The sequence below is a fragment of the Scylla paramamosain genome, chromosome 39 (assembly GCF_035594125.1).
Source record: "Scylla paramamosain isolate STU-SP2022 chromosome 39, ASM3559412v1, whole genome shotgun sequence".
Taxonomy (NCBI): Eukaryota; Metazoa; Arthropoda; class Malacostraca; order Decapoda; family Portunidae; genus Scylla; species Scylla paramamosain.
This window is the reverse complement of record NC_087189.1, coordinates 560001-576993: the sequence shown is the minus strand read 5'-3', so window position 1 is coordinate 576993 and position 16993 is coordinate 560001. Positions and strand designations below refer to the sequence as shown.

At 39.6% G+C, this 16993-nt stretch overlaps 2 protein-coding genes across 6 annotated transcripts in view; one reads left to right on the top strand and one right to left on the bottom strand.

Annotated features, from left to right (window-relative positions):
- Positions 1-52: 52 nt before the first annotated feature.
- On the top strand, positions 53-6314 carry LOC135091953 (uncharacterized). 2 transcript variants are annotated; one of them, XM_063990015.1, is made up of 5 exons: positions 53-181; positions 1316-1450; positions 1877-2084; positions 2659-2774; positions 3265-6314. In XM_063990015.1, exons 2-5 carry the CDS (start codon positions 1352-1354, stop codon positions 3322-3324), a joined length of 483 nt encoding a protein of 160 aa, XP_063846085.1. In that variant the 5' UTR covers positions 53-181; positions 1316-1351; the 3' UTR covers positions 3325-6314. The 2 variants fall into 2 exon arrangements, with proteins under 2 accessions (XP_063846085.1, XP_063846084.1); XM_063990014.1 differs by lacking the exon at positions 53-181 and adding an exon at positions 481-590.
- Positions 4218-16993, bottom strand: part of LOC135091951 (beta-parvin-like) — a 15712-nt gene continuing 2936 nt past the window's right edge. For 2 of the 4 annotated variants that reach the window (XM_063990010.1, XM_063990011.1), the window contains exons 6-15: positions 15699-15857; positions 14047-14136; positions 13549-13722; positions 12886-12983; positions 12213-12374; positions 11140-11280; positions 10635-10790; positions 10020-10107; positions 9751-9892; positions 4218-9066 (exon numbers count right to left, since the gene is read on the bottom strand). In XM_063990010.1, coding sequence (XP_063846080.1) covers positions 9816-9892; positions 10020-10107; positions 10635-10790; positions 11140-11280; positions 12213-12374; positions 12886-12983; positions 13549-13722; positions 14047-14136; positions 15699-15857 — 1145 coding nt within the window. In that variant the 3' untranslated portion in view covers positions 4218-9066; positions 9751-9815. Of the gene's footprint in view, positions 9172-9750; positions 9893-10019; positions 10108-10634; positions 10791-11139; positions 11281-12212; positions 12375-12885; positions 12984-13548; positions 13723-14046; positions 14137-15698; positions 15858-16993 lie in introns of all 4 variants that reach the window. The other 2 variants (XM_063990012.1, XM_063990013.1) reach the window with 2 other exon arrangements.

The window sequence follows — 16993 nt, the reverse complement described above, 5'->3', positions numbered from 1 at the left end:
TATGTACAATAGTTTTACCAGAAGTACAATAATTTCATCCTGTGTAGTACGATAATATGGCCAAAACAATCTGGCACGCTGGGCCGCCGCCGCGAAGTTGCTACGCAATAGGGTGTTGCGAGCAGGGGTAGGGATGGCATGTGAGTGTGGCTGTGGTCGCGGACAACTGAAGCGGACCAAAGTAAGCGAGTTTTGATGAAATATTTGACATGTTGCATCATGGAATTACTGTTACCTGTTTTTTCATCACACACACACCTCTCTCTCTCTCTCTCTCTCTCTCTCTCTCTCTCTCTCTCTCTCTCTCTCTCTCTCTCTCTCTCTCTCTCTATATATATATATATATATATATATATATATATATATATATATATATATATATATATATATAAAACTTAAATTCTGCTGTATTTGGAAAGTGGCAGTTTTGCATAATATTTGGAATAATTACATATGTACGATAATTTTACCAGAAGTACAATAATTTCAACCTGTGTAGTATGATAATATGGCCAAAACAATCTGGCAACGCTACTCGTCAGCTGTTCCGAGAGAGAGAGAGAGAGAGAGAGAGAGAGCAGCATCATAAGGTGTGTATAGTGTTGTACAGGAGTGTTATTGAGTGACAGTTGTTGTAAATAGCTAAGAGTGGCGTAGAGAATAGTTAAACAGTTAATGCGTAGTTCAGTACCGAGAAATTTAGTTGTAATATGGGATGGTGAACTGAGGTTTCCATAATCTCTTTGTGTAATTAGTGACTTCGTGATCAGTTTTACAAGATGTGCTCGGACTCAAGTACTGGGTGACTTACGGGGGAGGGGAGGGGGTAGCTGTGAGATGTGGATTAATTAAATGATGATGCTGAACCAAGGTTGTTTACATTATCTCTGTACAATTAGTGACTGTACACGAACTAAACAAGTACTGGGTGACTGGGGGGGGAAGGGGGGAGATGTGGGTTAATTAAATGATGTTGCTGCCGAGGTGTTCGCGGTGCAAGACAGGGGTGAGGGGGGGAGAGGAAAAGTACCCAGCCTTCTGTCCCCCACAAAAGAACCTAACCTAACCTATCATTTTAGCCCAGAGAAGTACCCAGCCTTCTATCCCCACAAGAGTACCTAACCTATCATTTCATCTCACAAAAGAAGTCCCCAGTTTTCTATCACACAGCAGAACCTAATTTAACCTAGTGTTTTAACCCACAAAAGGAAAAAAAGAAAAAGAAAAAGAAATAAATAACCACGAATTTAATTGTTATAAATACCCAACTTCCATTTTGTTCTAACCCCATTTTGGTGCACATTTCCTTCCCCAGTGACAAAGTTTGGCCACACACACACACACACCTGCCATGGACGGGTGTGGCACTAAGGAGCTGCCAGCATACAAGTACGGAGGCTCCACACCTGCGTTTGGTGGCACAGGGGCAGCAAACACACCTGCATCCAGTGTAAGCAAACCTGTATATATGCTGGAGAGTCAGGTGTGTGTGTGTGTGGTTCATTGGGTTGTGGCGTGTGAGTCAAAATGGCCAGGTATCTTGTAGTCAGTCAGTCAGTCAGTCAGTCAGTCAAATGTGTGGTCAGTCAATTTGGTCGGTTATCTTGCAGTCAGCCAGTATATTAGTTAATCAGTCAGTCAGTCAGTCAGTTAATCAGTCAGTCAGTCAGTCAGTCAGTCAGTTAATCAGTCAGTCAGTCTATCAGTTAATCAATCAGTCAGTCAGTCAGTCATTCAGTTAATCAGTCAGTCAGTCTATCAGTTAATTAATCAGTCAGTTAGTCAGTTAGTCAGTCAGTCAGTTTATCAGTCAGTCAGTCAGTCAGTCAGTCAAGTGTGTGCATTCAATCAGGTCTCAGTGGCTTACTTTCTACAGATGGATGGAGGCAAGGGTGTACCAGCAGTAGGTGGAAGTGGAGTGGAGGAGCTTGGGGAGACTGGCAGCACGGCATCCAGTGGAGGAGGGCGGAAGAAGAAGAAGAAACATAAGAGTGGAGAAGAATCATCCACTTCAGCCAAGTCTTCCGCTGTGGTGGATGAAGAGCTGGTGGACACTGTGCTGCCAATGCTCTCCGACAACCAAGGTTCCTCCCAGTGTCGTCTTCCTTCTTCTTTCTTATTAGAGGAGACTGAAGCCTTTAACGTTACATTCCTTAGGTGTAGGTTGAGAGAGGATCTGATAGAGGGACAAAACAAGGGTCAGTAATCAGGATAGGACAAGAAATAATGGGTTCAAGCTTAATATTATTTTCCCTAGAGAGGTGTAGGGTAAGAGGGATCTGATATAGGCCTTCATGTGGTATAGGGGACATAACAAGGTGACATAAGCAAAAATCTCAAGGTTTGTAATCAGGATAGAAGAAATAATGGGGTCAAGCTTGATAACTTTAGATTTTAAAAAGGTAAATTTATGGATGGTGATGAGATGAAAATTGGTATAGAAGAATTGTATAGGAGAACTGCCATGTGTAGGCCTGACAGTTTCCCCACAGATCTCTCCTGATTTGTGGTATGAGGTAATAAGTCAGTAGAACAAAAGAAATGAGTTGAATTTTCATTACCATTCCTGAAGATTATTGTGGTACTTACTAATATCACTGTAGGGACTGTCACGTGTTAGATTGTTGGCTTTTTGCTGAAGGTCGTGTTTTGTGACAGATGTAGAGGAGCTGCTGTTCCCCTCCACACTGCCGCCCTCAGGAGGCACGCTGGTGGCCGGCCAATACCTCCTCAACAACTCCCTGCTGGACCAAATACTCACCGAGAAGAAGATGGTGAGTCAACATCAAAATAACATGAAGATAAAGATTGGTGTGTTTTGCATGGCTGGGTCTGTAAGAACTGCTTATACTGTGTCCTATCCTTCCTCTGCTTCTGGTTCATATTGTACAGGTGGGATAATGAAGGTTAGGCAAACTCCACCTGGGCCGTAGTTAAGTTCTTGGTGCCTATTCTCTCCTATCTCCCTTGTGGTAGTCTGTCCCATCAACTTAGTTCCTGGTGTTTGTTCTCTCCTGCCTCTCTTGTGCTACAATCCATCCAGCCTTCACATCATCTAGGTTTCTGGTGTCTATTCTCTCCTGTCTCTTGTGCTACAGTCCATCCTACTTTCACATCAGCTTAGATTCCATGGTCTTCACTAAGGCAGCATGTGGTGTGCAGTGTACCATTCTTTACCATGGAGAAGAAAACAGTCTTGTTCTGTCTTACTCTACAAGTGATGATTTCCACTGATTGAAGCTAATGAGAGGTTAATGTTTTCAGCAAATCTTGCAGTCTCCAGAGGTCATTGAATTCTTGAGGAAACAACTGGCTAAGAAGTGAATCTGGCCCTGCAACTAATACATCCACTGACAGATGCCTGACGCACCTCCTAGCTCAAATCACAGCTGGCACAGTACCTGGGGCCTTACACTGCTCATGGAGGGCTGGGAGGGACACTGCAGGAATTGGCTGGGAACTGACATGCTGGCAAACTCTTGTGGTCTGTTAGTAATGCTGGAACAAGATTGTTGGTCTGTGAAATGTGTACCACCACTTTTCTGCACTGCTTGTCTGGTAAAACTGCAGGACTTGGCTGGGAACTCTGGAAATATACATGCAAGTGCAAATACCCAACTAGTGTGTTGGTAATGCATAAACCTTCTCTAATAGTCTGTGAAATGTGTACCTGCAATTTTCTCCACTTCTTGCCTGGTAATAATCCTTTGCTGTTGTGGGCTGCAAACACGTGCCATACAGACTGTGAAGGGAAAATGATAAATTAAGTTGTATTTGGCTCTGTTCTTCATCTTATCTGGTTTTTCTTGATGGTAACATGGTTTAAAGTCACACATAACACACTGAAATACTGACAAGTGATAGAAGCAAGAAGTGTACATCTGAAGGAAGGACTGGATAGATATAGACAGAAGAGGTGGTGATAGAGAGGCAAGGAGTGTGCATTTCAAGAAAGATATAGACAGAACAAGAGGTGAAAGTTATCTGCCTCAAAAATATTCCTGTAAATGCCTTGAATTAAATCTAACTTCATGAAAGGCTTGTAATATATTAAGTACAAGCGTACTGGGAAGAAAAATATACAAGTACTTACATACATTCTATTCTGAACTCAAATATTCAGGAACATCACCTAATTAAAATGATTCTGTAATGACATGTTTGTTGTGACTCTTAATGAATAACTTAATGCTAATAAGGAAAACAAAACTACATCATGTTTGTTAAAGTTTCATTAGTTTGATTTACAACACACCTTTGTCTCTATCTCACTCTTTCCTCAACTTCCTTTTGCTTCTGTCTCAGTTGCCAGTTGCCCAAGAGTCCAAGAAAGCATGTTCTCACTGTGAACTGAAGACAACCTTGCACTCCTCCATTCATCACTAAATTAGATGTGTTTGGCACATTTCATTTCCCTGTACAAATTCACCAATGAAAGCAATTAGACTTAAGTATTTTTAACTATTAAGACACCTCATCAGTACAGGAACAAGTGTGATGTCTAATTTTGATTTTCTCAGGGGAAAAAATCTGATTCACAAGATGGAATGATACATAGCTTGTTATTTTATCTATTGGTTTGAGTTGGAGACAATTAATTACTGATATCCTTTATTACCTCCCTTTTGTGGGGATTAGATTAACGACTGAATGAATTAGAGGCTGTCAAGTTATCTATTCTTCATATGGAATGGAAACGCTTGCCACAAAACGCCAAAAATTTATCAAGAACATTATGACATCACTTATTTCATTCCCTTGTATCTGGATTTAATGAGACATCACATTATTCAGTCCTGTGGGTACAAATAGGCACTTATCTTCATTTACGTGTTCTGCTATACATTAACAAGGCACCAGAGAGACACTAGAGTATGTCACTGTTGCCTACACACTCATCCCTCACCCACAAGAAGCTACACACCAAAGCCGATATTCTGAAACACTCTGTTCTCACCACGACTTTTTTCCCAAGGTCACGGAGATGATTAGCTGGGTTCTCAAGAGTGTTTCTCTTGCTCATAGTGTAGAAATCTTGTTAATCTGTCACTAGAAACAAAAACACCCTTGAAAATCCATGTGTCTTTAACTAGAGGGTTTTAAATGTAGTGGAGGTGAGATACAGAGGTGTTTCAGAATATGGCCCCAAGACAACACAAGGCTCTGATTGTCGTTACTTGAAAATTATACAGTGGCGTAAACAAACATGTGAGATTGTTGTACTTACTGTGGAGATTACTGTATATTGGCATAAATAATGAAGAGGTATTAAAACCATCTTGCTTTATGTGAAAACTGTGCTACGTTGGGTGATAAATAGGTAATAATTAGTGTCGTACTTTGTTTAAACATTGCTGTACGCTGCATGGACTGAGCACCGTCACACGTGTATGTATACATGACAAATACTGAACATTATACATGGGGAAATATATGTATAAAAAAAAAAAAGCTATATTAAAAGGCACATCATAGAACCATTACGGGTGGGTATGTTGGTGCTCAAGTGAATAAAAAATAAATAAATAAACTAAAAAAAAAAACAAATAGGTGTGTGATGGGAACATGTTTGGCTTGTGCAGCAGTTTATCATTACAATTCTACTTCCAACACATCAAAGTCCAGTTGAGATATATAAGTGCCATTAATTTTAAGAGGACATGCACACACACACTCGAGCCTGTGCATACTAGTGCTCAGCGACTATGTAAATGCAAACTCAGATTACCTTAGACTAGTGATATAAATTAGAGTTACAATGGTTCATTAAGGTAACTCATCCCAGGACTGGTAGAGGGTCATCTGTTACCTCCACTGACTACAGGTAGTGCTGGTTAAGGTGAGGTGGGAGGCACACTGATGATACTTAGGCACACACTGATATTTTGAGGCCAAGTATAGAAAAGAACTAAAATGAATGGATATAGGGAGGAATAAATTAGTCTGCGCTCTGAGACTGGGTATAGAAAAGAATTAAAATTATTGGATACTGGGAGGAATAAATTAGTCTGTGCTTTGAGGTTGAGTATAGAAAATGGAAGAATAGATTAGTCTACTTTGAGACTGAGTAAAGAAAACACCTGGAATTATGTTTGTTTTGGAACCTTCTTATATACTCAAGTTTATCTGTAATTCCTGATTGTTATTCATGATTACAAGACTTGCCAGGCCTTGTATTGTGTGCATCAAGGCTAAATAGGCCAGAATATTAATGCTGTCCATTATATATATGTGCCTCAAACTTATTAATTCCACAAAAGTCCAGTTATACTAACTTTGATGATTATAAGTTTAGTGAATAAATTTTGTTTTCATCTGGTTTTTCATGTTTAACAACCAACACTGTCACACAACCTTGAATGGGTCTGCTACTGAACAAGACAAAATATGCACTTCATTCTATCTAACCCAGCCTGTACCTCATGTTTCTCTCTGTGCATTAAACTTCAACATACTTCTAACTGGGAGACAACAGGGAACAAAAACAGAAAAGAATAAAACAAGGTATCTTAAAAGTGACCTCCACATTACAACATCCATCTGCCTTTGCTTATGGTTGAGTGAACAGCTTACCCCTAATGTGATAGACTCTACAAGCATTATTAACAACCAGGACAAGACAAGGCACTAAGCTCCCAGGAACTGCCAAGATCACTGAGAGTGTCGTCATCGGCAGCACGTCACGGACACACGCCGGCGAGGTGCCCCGCATAAAACTAATAGTTAACCCTTTGATTGCTAGTGGCAGATGTGATTTAAGCGACCCTCAGCATTTATCAAAAATTCAGCTACAGTTACTAAACTTTACTAGACATCTCGTACCTTTTGTTGTGAGTAGTCTTGCTAAAACCCTTAGCTAAACTTTACAAGAATATAATTTCAGAGTAAGAAGCTGCAGCAGTCAAAGGGTTAAGATTTCTAGGTTAATACTGGCATACACATTAACATTACATCCTATCGCATTTTGAAGACACATTGCGTTTGTGACTACAGCGAGAGGGGGAAGGAGGAGGACCACCTCATCCCCCTTAGTGAACACATTAAAGCTTCTAGTGTAGAGAGCACACTGGCCCTGCAAGATGTGCCTCCCTCAGTGGAAGCACCTTGGCACCTTCACCCTCACACTCAGCCCTCACCTCAGCACCGCACTACACTTCTAAGGCCACAGTGCTTCAGAAGTGTGCCATTTCTGAGTCACATGGTTTGAGAAATGGATTGTTGAAAAATACCAATGCCTGAGTGAAGTGTTTTATGCACCATACTTCTAAGGCCACAGTGCTGCAGAAGTGTAGTGTTTTTGAGTCAGTGCTTCAAGAAATAAATTGTTTTAAACTGATAATTCCTCAGTGTGGTGTTTTCTGAGTCACAGTGCTTCAAGGGATATTGTTTTAAACTGACAATTCCTCAGTGAAGAGTTTTTTGAGTGTGCTTCAAGAAACAGACTATGGCAATAACTTAGAGAATGCCATGTGTAGGCCTCGTGGGTTCTTGCTGTTTCCCTTATTCTCTAATGCTTTTATGTTGACTCCCAAACATCATGAAGTGATGTGTGTGTGTGTGTGTGTGTGTGTGTGTGTGTGTGTGTGTGTGTGTGTGTGTGTGTGTGTGTGTGTGTGTGTGTGTGTGTGTGTGTGTCTTCTGCAGCAGTGTAGCTTTAATGACGTGTACTGTGGTGTGAGGTGGGGCTGAGAGCGGCTGTGGCCTCACCTGGCGCTGATGACCAAGCAATCTGTGGTTCAGGTACTGCTGTTGCCGCCACAGATGAAGACTTAAGAAGAGCACCATTTTGCCAACAATTTGTGCACATCATTACAAATCTTATAAACGTCTTATAAAAAACAGTGTTAACAGATTAGTAAATTATTATGTTAGGCATACTTGCAATAGAACTATACATATTTTAAAATCCGATCCGTACTTACTGATAACGCTAAGATAAAACCTATTGTTAATTTCAATGTGTAATGTTCTGAGGCACAGGTGACAGACTTAACATTAGTTAGTGAAAGGCACCATTAACCCTTCACTTCCCAGACTAAGGCCAAGGTGTCTGGAGGTGTCACACTCATAAACTCTAAACCTCCCTCATCCTTACGCTCACTCTCAGGGAAGTGTAAGGCTTCCCTGATACCGTCACTGTCAAAACAAGGGAAAGTGACACAAATCTGGCCTGTCACCCTCATGCAATGCTAAACTGTACATTTTTCTAAGCATTTTTATGAGTAACTAATACATTTTTCTTACTGACGTGTGTGTGATAAAACCTTTGTTTGTGTGTTGTGTGTATGGGTGTTTTCAGTCTTGCTTCTGTAATGGTGCATCCAGTTTTTCCCTCATCAATGTCTGTCATTCTACTGCTAAACTGTACATTTCTCTAAGCATTTATACGAGTGACTAATATGTTTTTCTTACTGATGTGTGTAATAAAAGCTGTGTGTGTGTGTGTGTGTGTGTGTGTGTGTGTGTGTGTGTGTGTGTGTGTGTGTGTGTGTGTGTGTGTGTGTGTGTGTGTGTGTGTGTGTGTGTGTGTGTTTTCAAGCCCTTCCATCTTGATATTCACTACCTGTGTATGCTACACCTTGAAACACACACTGATAAATGTTAAAAACCAACACAATGGATAAAAACACTTCAACTCACAATCTTTTACCAATACGATTAAAAAGAACATAAATAAAATAATAATAATAACAATTTCCTTGAGTTAAAATTACACCAGCTACACCATTTAAAAAAATAGGCACTTTCCTCAAGTTTGCATTACAACTTTCTACTTTCCTTTACAAACAAGATTAACCCTTTTTGCTGCTCTTTGGCACATCATTCCTTAATTAACTACTAAGTCCTCATCTCAAACTCACATTACACTATCAACTTTACCTACATTACACCACACATCTTCGCTTCTCCCCAACAATACATAACTTAAGGCCCCTGGCACTGGAGGGAAGCTGGAAGGAGGGAGTGGGTAGGAGTACTCGAGGGAAGGGGGTGTCTTCGAGGTGGCAAGAATCCCTGGAGGCCACAGCATGGTGCCAGGGTGTCGAGAGCTTCACTGGGGACACACTGCAGGAATCAAAGTGTTGAGGGAATTGTGTGAGGTTTGGCTGGGATTGGATGCTATGGGAGAGGGTGCTAGTGGGTGTTTGTCCTTATGAATTTGGTCTTGCTCTAAAGAAAAAAAATAAAGACATGAAAGGTGATTATGAGTGCGTTTTAATGGATATAAAGGTATGCTTTGTATTTAATCTTATGGTAGAGATGGTTCATGTGTATTTTCTATTATGAATTTGTTTTTTTGGTCTTAGAAAAGAGAAAACAAGAGCAAAAAAGATTACATGAATGTGCTTTTTAGTTTTATGGGAGAGATAATTGCTGTGTGTTTTCTTATACAAGTTTGCTTTTACTCCTTGAAAAAAAGAGTAAAAAGATGACTGAATATGTATTAATGGACATGAAAGTTTGCTTTTTATTTAATTCTATGGGGGAGATGATAAGTCCTTTCTTTGATGCATCCATTTTCTGCTCTTTGGTCTTCCTTTCTTATCCATAGATAAAAAACAAAACAAAAGACAACAATGAATGTGTTTTAATAGATATAACTAGATGATTCAAAACTGGTTTGGTTTATGGACAGCTTTGCAATAATGACATGCCTGACCTGGGAATTTAACATACTCACTTCTGATGCAACATGTCTGGGTGCTATTTCAAGTGTTGTGTGTGGTAAGAAACTGACAAAAACCTCACCATTTTGCAGTTCTTAAGTATGTAGTTCTCCAGATTCAGGCATTGTGGTTCTTTATGTGAGAGACTTAGGAAACATTCTTGTATTTGGTGAACAGATTGTACAGAACCCGCAGTGTGGATTTGAGGTCACTGTTCACAATATCTGAAGGAAACCACAGACAGGTGAACCAGTTAAAAATAGCCATTATTGAGAATATCTAAAGTATAGTACATGATTATAGAGAAAGTATACAGCATACCTGGTATGCAAAGACAAGTTAATTTCTCACCTTCTGGTCTTGCCTTGGGTTTGGCCAGGCCAGCATCCATCATCAGCTCAAACGACTGAGACACGTTGTGGAATTTCTCCTCAAACGTCTGCAGGGGAGAGAGAAGAGGAGGAGGTGGGTGGGTGTGTGTAAGGAAATGTTTGTACTGGGAAATAGGTAATCTTTCTGTCTCTCTATATTTGTTTGGTTTGGTCATCTGATTCTCTCTTTCTCTTTCTTTCTCTCTAACATACAGGAATATTTACATGGTCAGATAGATTATGTAAAAACTCAATGAAAAGGTAAGAAAATTATAACTCACTGATCTTCTATACAAAATAACAACTTAATCGCTAGAAGGGAAATGATTTTCAAGACAAAAACAAAAAACCAGTAACATTCAGAACAATAGATCAATGAACAAGCTTTCTGTACCATAAAATCAAGAAAAAGCGAAGGATTTTCATGATGAACAGACCATAAAACAGTAGCACTGAAAATAACACACCATTCAACAAGCCTTCTGTGTCCTAAGATAAAGAAAAAGGAGAAAAAAAACTCAACCTCCAACTACACACAAATAAAAACAAAATAAAACTAACCTACTACAAGAAAAAAAAAAAAAAAACTTTATACCTTCGGTGTAAGGTGGAAGTGGTGGAGGGGGACAAAGTAGCCCTCCAGCAGCCCCATCAGGAGACACAGGTACACTCCGTCATTGAAGTCGTTTTCCAGGTCCATCACGTCTAAGTTGATCTTGTTGAGTTGCTTGTTAACGAATGTGATGAGAGACTGAGGGAGGATGGGAGGGGTGTGAGGGTCAGTGTGAGGCTTGTAACTTAATTGAATTGTATGTTTTTGAGCGTGTGTGCGTGTGTGTGTGTCCGATTCATGTTTTTTTCTGTAAGAGGGATATGGTGAAAAAAAAAAACATTTATACCCTGAAAACCTAAAAAAAACACCCACTTATACCCTGAGAAACAAAACAAAACAAAAAAACAGCCATTTTCACCCTAAAAACTAAACAGATCCATATTCACCCAAGAAAAAAAAACATTTACACCCTAAAACTGTAAAAAAAGACCCATTTCACCCTTGACACAAAAACTCACTTATTTCCTTAAACATAAGAGTGACTCACCCTCTTGACGACCTGCAGCTTGTCAGGGGCATGGTCGAAGAGTGTGTCAAAGGCGTCCCTCTCGCACCTCAAGCCCAGGTCGTCGTAGGTTCCCGTCAGCTCCTCGTCCACAATGCGATGGTGCAGCTGGCCATCCCTCTTCTGTCAAGTCAAGGGAGCGTTTGGTTTAGCAGTAAAGGGTGTGCGTGTGTCCAGGGCTTCTGTTTGATATAAGGACACAATCACAGGGAATTCAGTTTAAAGGTTGATAAGTGGATCTTTGGCTTATAAGTAGACAGGATAAGTGGATGTTTGGCTTATAAGTAGACAGGATAAGTGGAAGTTTGGATTATAAGTAGACAGGATAAGTGGATATTTGGCTTATAAGTAGACAGGATAAGTGGAAGTTTGGATTGTAAGTAGACAAGAAGATAAGAGTAAGTTTAGAAGTAGACAGGGTAAGTGAAAGTCTTGCTTATAAATGGGTAAGTGTAAATTTGGCTTAAAAATAGACAGGATAAGGGAAAATCTGCATTATGAGTAGACAAAACAAGCAAAGGATAAGTGTCTTGAAATTCACTTCTCTCTTGAAAGTCTTAAGAAGGAGGGAACACAGAAGCAGGCCGAGAGTTCCAGAGTTTTGCAAGGGTTCATTGGGTGTTGCTGGGGTTTTCAAGAGTGTTTTGGAAGATTGGAACACAAGAACATAAGGACATAAGGGTTGGTGCAGGCTGCCTTTTCAACTCATCTTCCTTTTTAATCAAGTTTTCTCTTCTTTTTTCTCTTTTTTTCTCCTTTAATGCATTTTTCTTCTCGCTTTCCCATCCTTCATACTTTTCTCTTTTTTTTTCCTTGAACTTTTACATTTATTTTATTTATTTACTTTTTTTTTACAAATAATGAAACTGATTACTGAGTCCATTCTATCCCTCAATCTATTTGAGAACTAACTCCTTCCTACCCCTTTAAAAAAATCAAATAAACAAATAAATAACAATGAAAAATACAAAAAATAAAGATAAAACAATACAAAAATCAAATCAATTACACACAGCCAACCACAAACACTTAACTGTCGCAACCACCACACTCACCTGTACAATGACCACCTTAATGATGCAGTTCTCCGGCATCTTGATGGGCGCGCGGAAGTGCCTGGCGAGGGAGACCAGGAGGTGGAGGATAGCCACAATGTTCTTGGAGTGGATGGACTCAACCGACCACTTCTTAGGCTCCATACGATTAATACCTAGAATCTGAAAAGGTGGATTTTTTTATCAATTTCATCTATTTTTTTTTTTTTTTTTACCATTTTGCTGTGACAGGGTACAGTAAACAGCAGCAGAAGCAATGTGTGAAGTTTTTTTTATAAGCATCTATAAGAAAGTTATGGGTGAAAAGAGTGTGTTTTGTAATTTTGTCTCATTTTGAAGGTTTGGTGTATCTGTGGGAAAAGTCAAGGTGTTTCTTGGTAATTAGTGATTAGGAGAGGTATACCAAGTGGGTGTCAAAGGGTTAATACTGGTTTTTTGTCTACTTGTAAGGCAGGGTTTCACTTATTTTGTATACTCGTACTTATAAGGGAGAATTCCTATTGTTTTGTTTATTTTTAAGGCAGATTTTCATTTACTTCATTTACTCTCACTTACTTCACCACTTAATCTTTTGCTCCCTCATTCACTCACACACTCAATCACAATCTCAAACACACAGTTACTCATTCAGTTACACACACACACACACACACACACACACACACACACTCACATGATTAGCAGCGTTGAGGACAATAGCCAGCTTCTGCTTCTGTCCAGCCTCGCTCTGTGTCACTTCCTGCACGTCTAAGGTGTTCCTCGTCAGGCTCTCTGTCATGCAGGAGAGAGAGAGAGAGAGAGAGAGAGAGAGAGAGAGAGAGAGAGAGAGAGAGAGAGAGAGAGAGAGAGAGAGAGAGAGAGAGAGAGAGAGAGAGAGAGAGAGAGAGAGAGAGAGAGAGAGAGAGAGAGAGAGAGAGATGTGAGGAGTCTGGGTAACCTTATTCCCCTTACTTTCAGGGGAGAGAAGATATGAGAAATGTAGTATGAGGGGGTGTGGGTGATCTTCTCTCATTCCCTGCCCCCATCAGCCCTATCTCACTCATTTCCTCCCTCCATCACTCCAATACCTCACCTGTTCCCTCCCCCAATCAACTTCTACCACACCCCTTCTGTCCCTTGGTCACCTCCTACCTCACCTGTTCTCCTTATTACCTTCCACCACACTCATTCCCTTCCTCTATCACCCTCTATCTCACCTATTCCCTTTCCCCAATCACCTTCTACCACACCTACTCCCTCCCTTGGTCACCCTCTATCTCACCCCTTCCCCCTATCAACCAACTACCGCACCCCTCCTCCTCTGTCCCCACCGTCACCCCTGTCACCCATGCCTCACCTATTAGCTTGTGGAAGACCATGCCGTCATACAGATCCTCTTCGATATCCTTGACGATGATACGTTCAGGAGCCAGGGTGTCATTGATCCAGTCCACCAGAATCAGTATTAGTTCCTTCAGTTTGGGGTCGTCGTAGGATCGCGGCTCTATCATTGACCTCTCCTCGTTGTCCCCTGTGGAGGAACGAGGGGATGGTCATTGGGAGTTATGGTTAAATTTGTTCTATTTCTGTCAGTCGGTCTGTCAGTTGTTTGGTGAGGAATAAGGGAAGGATTGTTAAGGGATACTTGGGTTTTGGCACTTATGGTGTTCTGGCATTTATAGTTTAGTTCTTTCTCTATTTGTCAGTCTCTTCTTGTTGTCTGGTGAGGAATAAGGGAAGGGTCATTGATGGTTGTGGTGTTGCGTCGCTTATAGTTTAATTCTTTCTATTTGTCAGCCTCTCCTCACTGTTGTCTGTTGAGGGAGTGAGCGAGAAACTTAATGCATCTAATTACCTAAGTTGTAGTCGTCAGGAGGGACATCAACGGACATCGGAGAGCCTGGGGAGTCAATGGCATATTTCCCCTCATGCTGCACCTCTTGGACTGTTGGGAAGGGAGAGGAACATTAGAAGGAACATCAGGAGTGACACTGATATGCTGTTCTATGTCTAGTTTTGCAGTGTGATGTGATTCTCTGGTTGAATATATTAGGTTAGGTCATTTCATTATTGTTTTGTTGTTTGTGTGTGGTATGAATGCATGTGTGGTAGCAGGAATGTATATCTTAGGAATGTATGTTTTTTATCAAGCTACAAATTTACTTGGTTTCAATTAGTTATGCATAGGCAGGTACCTAACCCTCCACAGCTAATTTCCTGCTAGTATTCCTCACTTGGCTCCTTCAATGGCCTGAAATAATGGCCTTGGACTGTCTATATATACTGTATCTTCTGCTAAAGAGCTAAACACAAAAATTTACTAATGAATTCCTCTTTACAACAACAGATGTCATGTAATTGAACTTCTAAATAGATTCCTATTTGCATCCTTCACATATTTACCTAAAACTGCCTAAAATAATCAGTTTAAACTTTCTATACATCCAATACTTTCTGATGGAGTGAGTAAATATTAATGCATTCATGAATTCTTCTTTAAATCATTATAAGTAACCTAATTTAATCTTATCTAGCAAATTTGTTATCTGCACTCTTAATTTATCAACCTGAAACTGATTAAAATATCACTTTAAACTCTCTACATACCCCAGACCTTCTCTCACCAAACAAAGCTGAGAAAATATACCAGTTAATTTAACTTTAAATATCAGAAGCAAACCTAACTTAAATTTTTCATCACTTCCTTACTTGTCAACTTATTTATCAATCTCAAACTGGCTAAAATATCACTTTAAAACTCCCTACATAACCCAGATCTTCCCTAACCATGCGCAACTGTGAAAATACACCAATTAACTTAGCCTTTAGTTGTCAGAAGCAAACCTAAATTAATTTCTTCCTAACTTTCCTATTCGTATACTTATCTGCCTCAAATTGGCTAAAATAATCAACTTAACCTTTCAATATACCATACACTGCCCCTTGGATAAACACAGGACTGGAAAATAACAATAATATCTTAGATGATGAATCAGGTGCACCAAACTTTTCCTTGCTAAACTTTTCTCGCACACCTGTCAAACATCGCGCAGGTAAGGAAGGAAAACGTCAGATAATGTAAGATATACAGGTGTCTAGTTTAAGTTCTGGGCAGAATTGGTTTATTACTACACGCTGGTGCACTGGGAGACTGTTAGCAGAACCTTACATGGCCGTGGGAATGAAAAAGCGAGGAAAAAAATATTACATCATCTGCCATGGATTCTGCGAACTAATACTGTATTTCTTACGATTACACATGTGAATAAAGCACTGTACGTTAAACAAATACATATAAAAGGTGTATTAATGAATAAACTTATCTTCTATATCCTCAAAATCCAATAGAAACCATGAAATAATAAAGAAAACCCCAGTTAAGCATTGCGTGGGCGGCTGTACCTGCGTCTGCCCATCTAGCTCCTCTCACCTGTTCCACTCAACTCTCATTTCAACCCTTTCCAGACAATTCCCACGACTGACATAGCATACAATTAAACCCTTTACCTTCCTTGATCTTCTTCTTGCGTCCCAGAGTCCCGATTTTATCCCAGAAGGACTCGTTGGGCTCATCCTTCCGTGGAGTATTGGGACGGGGTGACTTCGGTCGTGTGGTGGCCATCTTCATAGTGCCAACCCCGCCCTCGTCCCCTTCTCCTTGCCCTGCTGGGAGGAATTAAGCTTTTTCACGCATATATCAAGTGTTATATATATTATAGAGCCTGTGAAAGACAGACATGGTGAATTTACACTAGGGATGTGGGATAACAAGATGTAAAAAGGGTTCTTTGTAAAATTTGTAGGGATGGCTATACTAAATCGGCTCAAAATAGGTGTTATTAATGGTTTTATGTGTTGTGGATGCTGTAAAAGATATATGTAATGAATTTGTGGTGCAGTGATGCGGAATAACAAGGTGTATTACAGATTTTTTATCATATTTTTAAGGGTAACTATGGTAATTCTGGTCAGACTGAATCTTATTAATGTTTTTATCTGTTCTGGATGCTGTAAGATAGATCTGGTGAATTTACACTGGGGATATGAGATAACAAGATTTATTATTATTATTATTATTATTTATTTATTTTTTTTTTGTCTAATTTCTTGGGTGGTTATGTTAATTCGGATCAAACTCAATATCATTAATGTTTACATATATTCAGAAGGGTGTATAAGAGATCAGGTATATTTACAGCTTAGAAATATGAGATAATAAGGTGTTATATGCGTTTTTCAACTTTTTAATGGGTGACCATGCTAATTCGGGTCAGACTCGAGATTATTAATGATTCTGGAAATTTTGAAAAGTAGATACGGATACCAAACAACAAAAAAATGTGAAAAAATCGGATTTATTATGCATATTTTCCTTTTTTTATAACAACTATGGTAATTAATCTTAAAATTAGTGGTAAAAACTTTCTCAGATGTGAATGGGAAATATAATCTTACTTAGGCTAGAAACGTCAGTTAATTAGTTAATTTTGTATTTGTATGGCTTTCTTTTTTTTCTGGGAGAACTATTCCAGTTTTTTTTGGGGGAAAAGCAGAGTACTTGTCAACTCAAATTCATATGATTCAATACCTGCAAAATTCAAAAGTGAAAAAATGATAAACATAAAATCATTATGAATTACAGGTAAGGATGGCGAAGCTCTCTCTCTCTCTCTCTCTCTCTCTCTCTCTCTCTGTTTGTTAGTCGATTAGTAAGGTATTTGTCCTCACACAGTCAGTCATTTAGATAACTAGATAGATAGGTAGATAGATAGATCATTCTCCCTCACCAATAACTGTTGATA